The following is a 1148-nucleotide window of genomic DNA, read 5'->3' on the forward strand; positions in this document are numbered from 1 at the left end:
ATTACTACATTAAGTACAGTGTATTATTTTGAATAGCTTATATAATAAAATTATATATATGTAGTTAATTGTTAAATACGTTACCCTTAAGAATATGACTGCTAATAATATTTTTGACCATGTTTTTCGATTTTTTTTCAATGTCCATACATGATTTTAATTTAATTATATCACCTATCAAAAGATTTGAAGTGTGGCAAATACATGGATACAACCATGTGGTTGTACCGGTCATCTTTTTGCAAAATTATCCATGCTTTTTTCATGGATGTCGCATTATCTGTTACAACTCCAAGACATTTATTTTTATCCAATTCATCAATCAATTTTTAATCTTATTGTTTACTTCACAACTAATTCTTTCAAACTCAGTATCTAAAAGTCTTTTGGATAACACATAACGTGAAGGAGCTTTGTAACTTGGCCTTAAAGCTTTAAAAAAGTTAACCGAATGAGTATTTTCTACAATTGAAAATGGTGCAGTGGATGAAAATATAGCTCTTGCCATTAACTCATCCAAATGAAACTAAAAAAATACCAAAAATTGTTCATAATTTAAAATTTATAAATTAGGTAATGCCAAATGAGTATAAGAAATACACTCAGTATTCCCACAAATTAATTTAATTAGTTAATTTTAAATAAATAATATAATTCCTATCATCAAACTAACAAATTTGAAGTACCTTAACGGTAATGATACAGTTGAACGTAGAATTAATGAAATGTCTCAGTGGACAGAAGATGAGTTAATTCAAAGAGTTCGTAAAAGTAGCTTTTTCTCGCTACAACTAGATGAATCTACCGATGTTCAAGGTTTATGCCATCTGCTTGTATTCATACGTTATATATGGAACAATGGACCTCATGAAGATATGCTGTTTTGTGAACCAATTATTCGAGGTACTAGCGAAGAAATCTTCAACACCCTTGATTCTTATGTCAATAAAAAAGGTCTTGATTGGGTGAAATGTGTCGGATTATGCACGGACGGTGCTAGAGCTATGTGTGGTAAAAATAGTAGTGTTGTAACTCGAATGCTTGAAGTTAGTCCGAATGCATTGTGGACTCACTGCAATATACACAGAGAAGTTTTAGTATCAAAACACAATATGCCGGATAACTTAAAAAACGTTTGAACACTTCTG

The 1148-nt window shown here is 30.4% G+C and overlaps 1 protein-coding gene across 1 annotated transcript; it reads left to right on the plus strand.

The window, feature by feature from the left end:
* Nucleotides 1-725: 725 nt before the first annotated feature.
* LOC107882378 (zinc finger BED domain-containing protein 5-like) lies at nucleotides 726-1139 on the plus strand. The gene has a single exon (XM_016800638.1). The coding sequence runs from the start codon at nucleotides 726-728 to the stop codon at nucleotides 1137-1139; it is 414 nt and encodes a 137-aa protein (XP_016656127.1).
* The last annotated feature ends 9 nt before the right edge of the window (nucleotides 1140-1148 follow it).

The sequence above is a fragment of the Acyrthosiphon pisum genome, chromosome A2 (genome assembly GCF_005508785.2).
Source record: "Acyrthosiphon pisum isolate AL4f chromosome A2, pea_aphid_22Mar2018_4r6ur, whole genome shotgun sequence".
NCBI classification, from domain to species: domain Eukaryota; kingdom Metazoa; phylum Arthropoda; class Insecta; order Hemiptera; family Aphididae; genus Acyrthosiphon; species Acyrthosiphon pisum.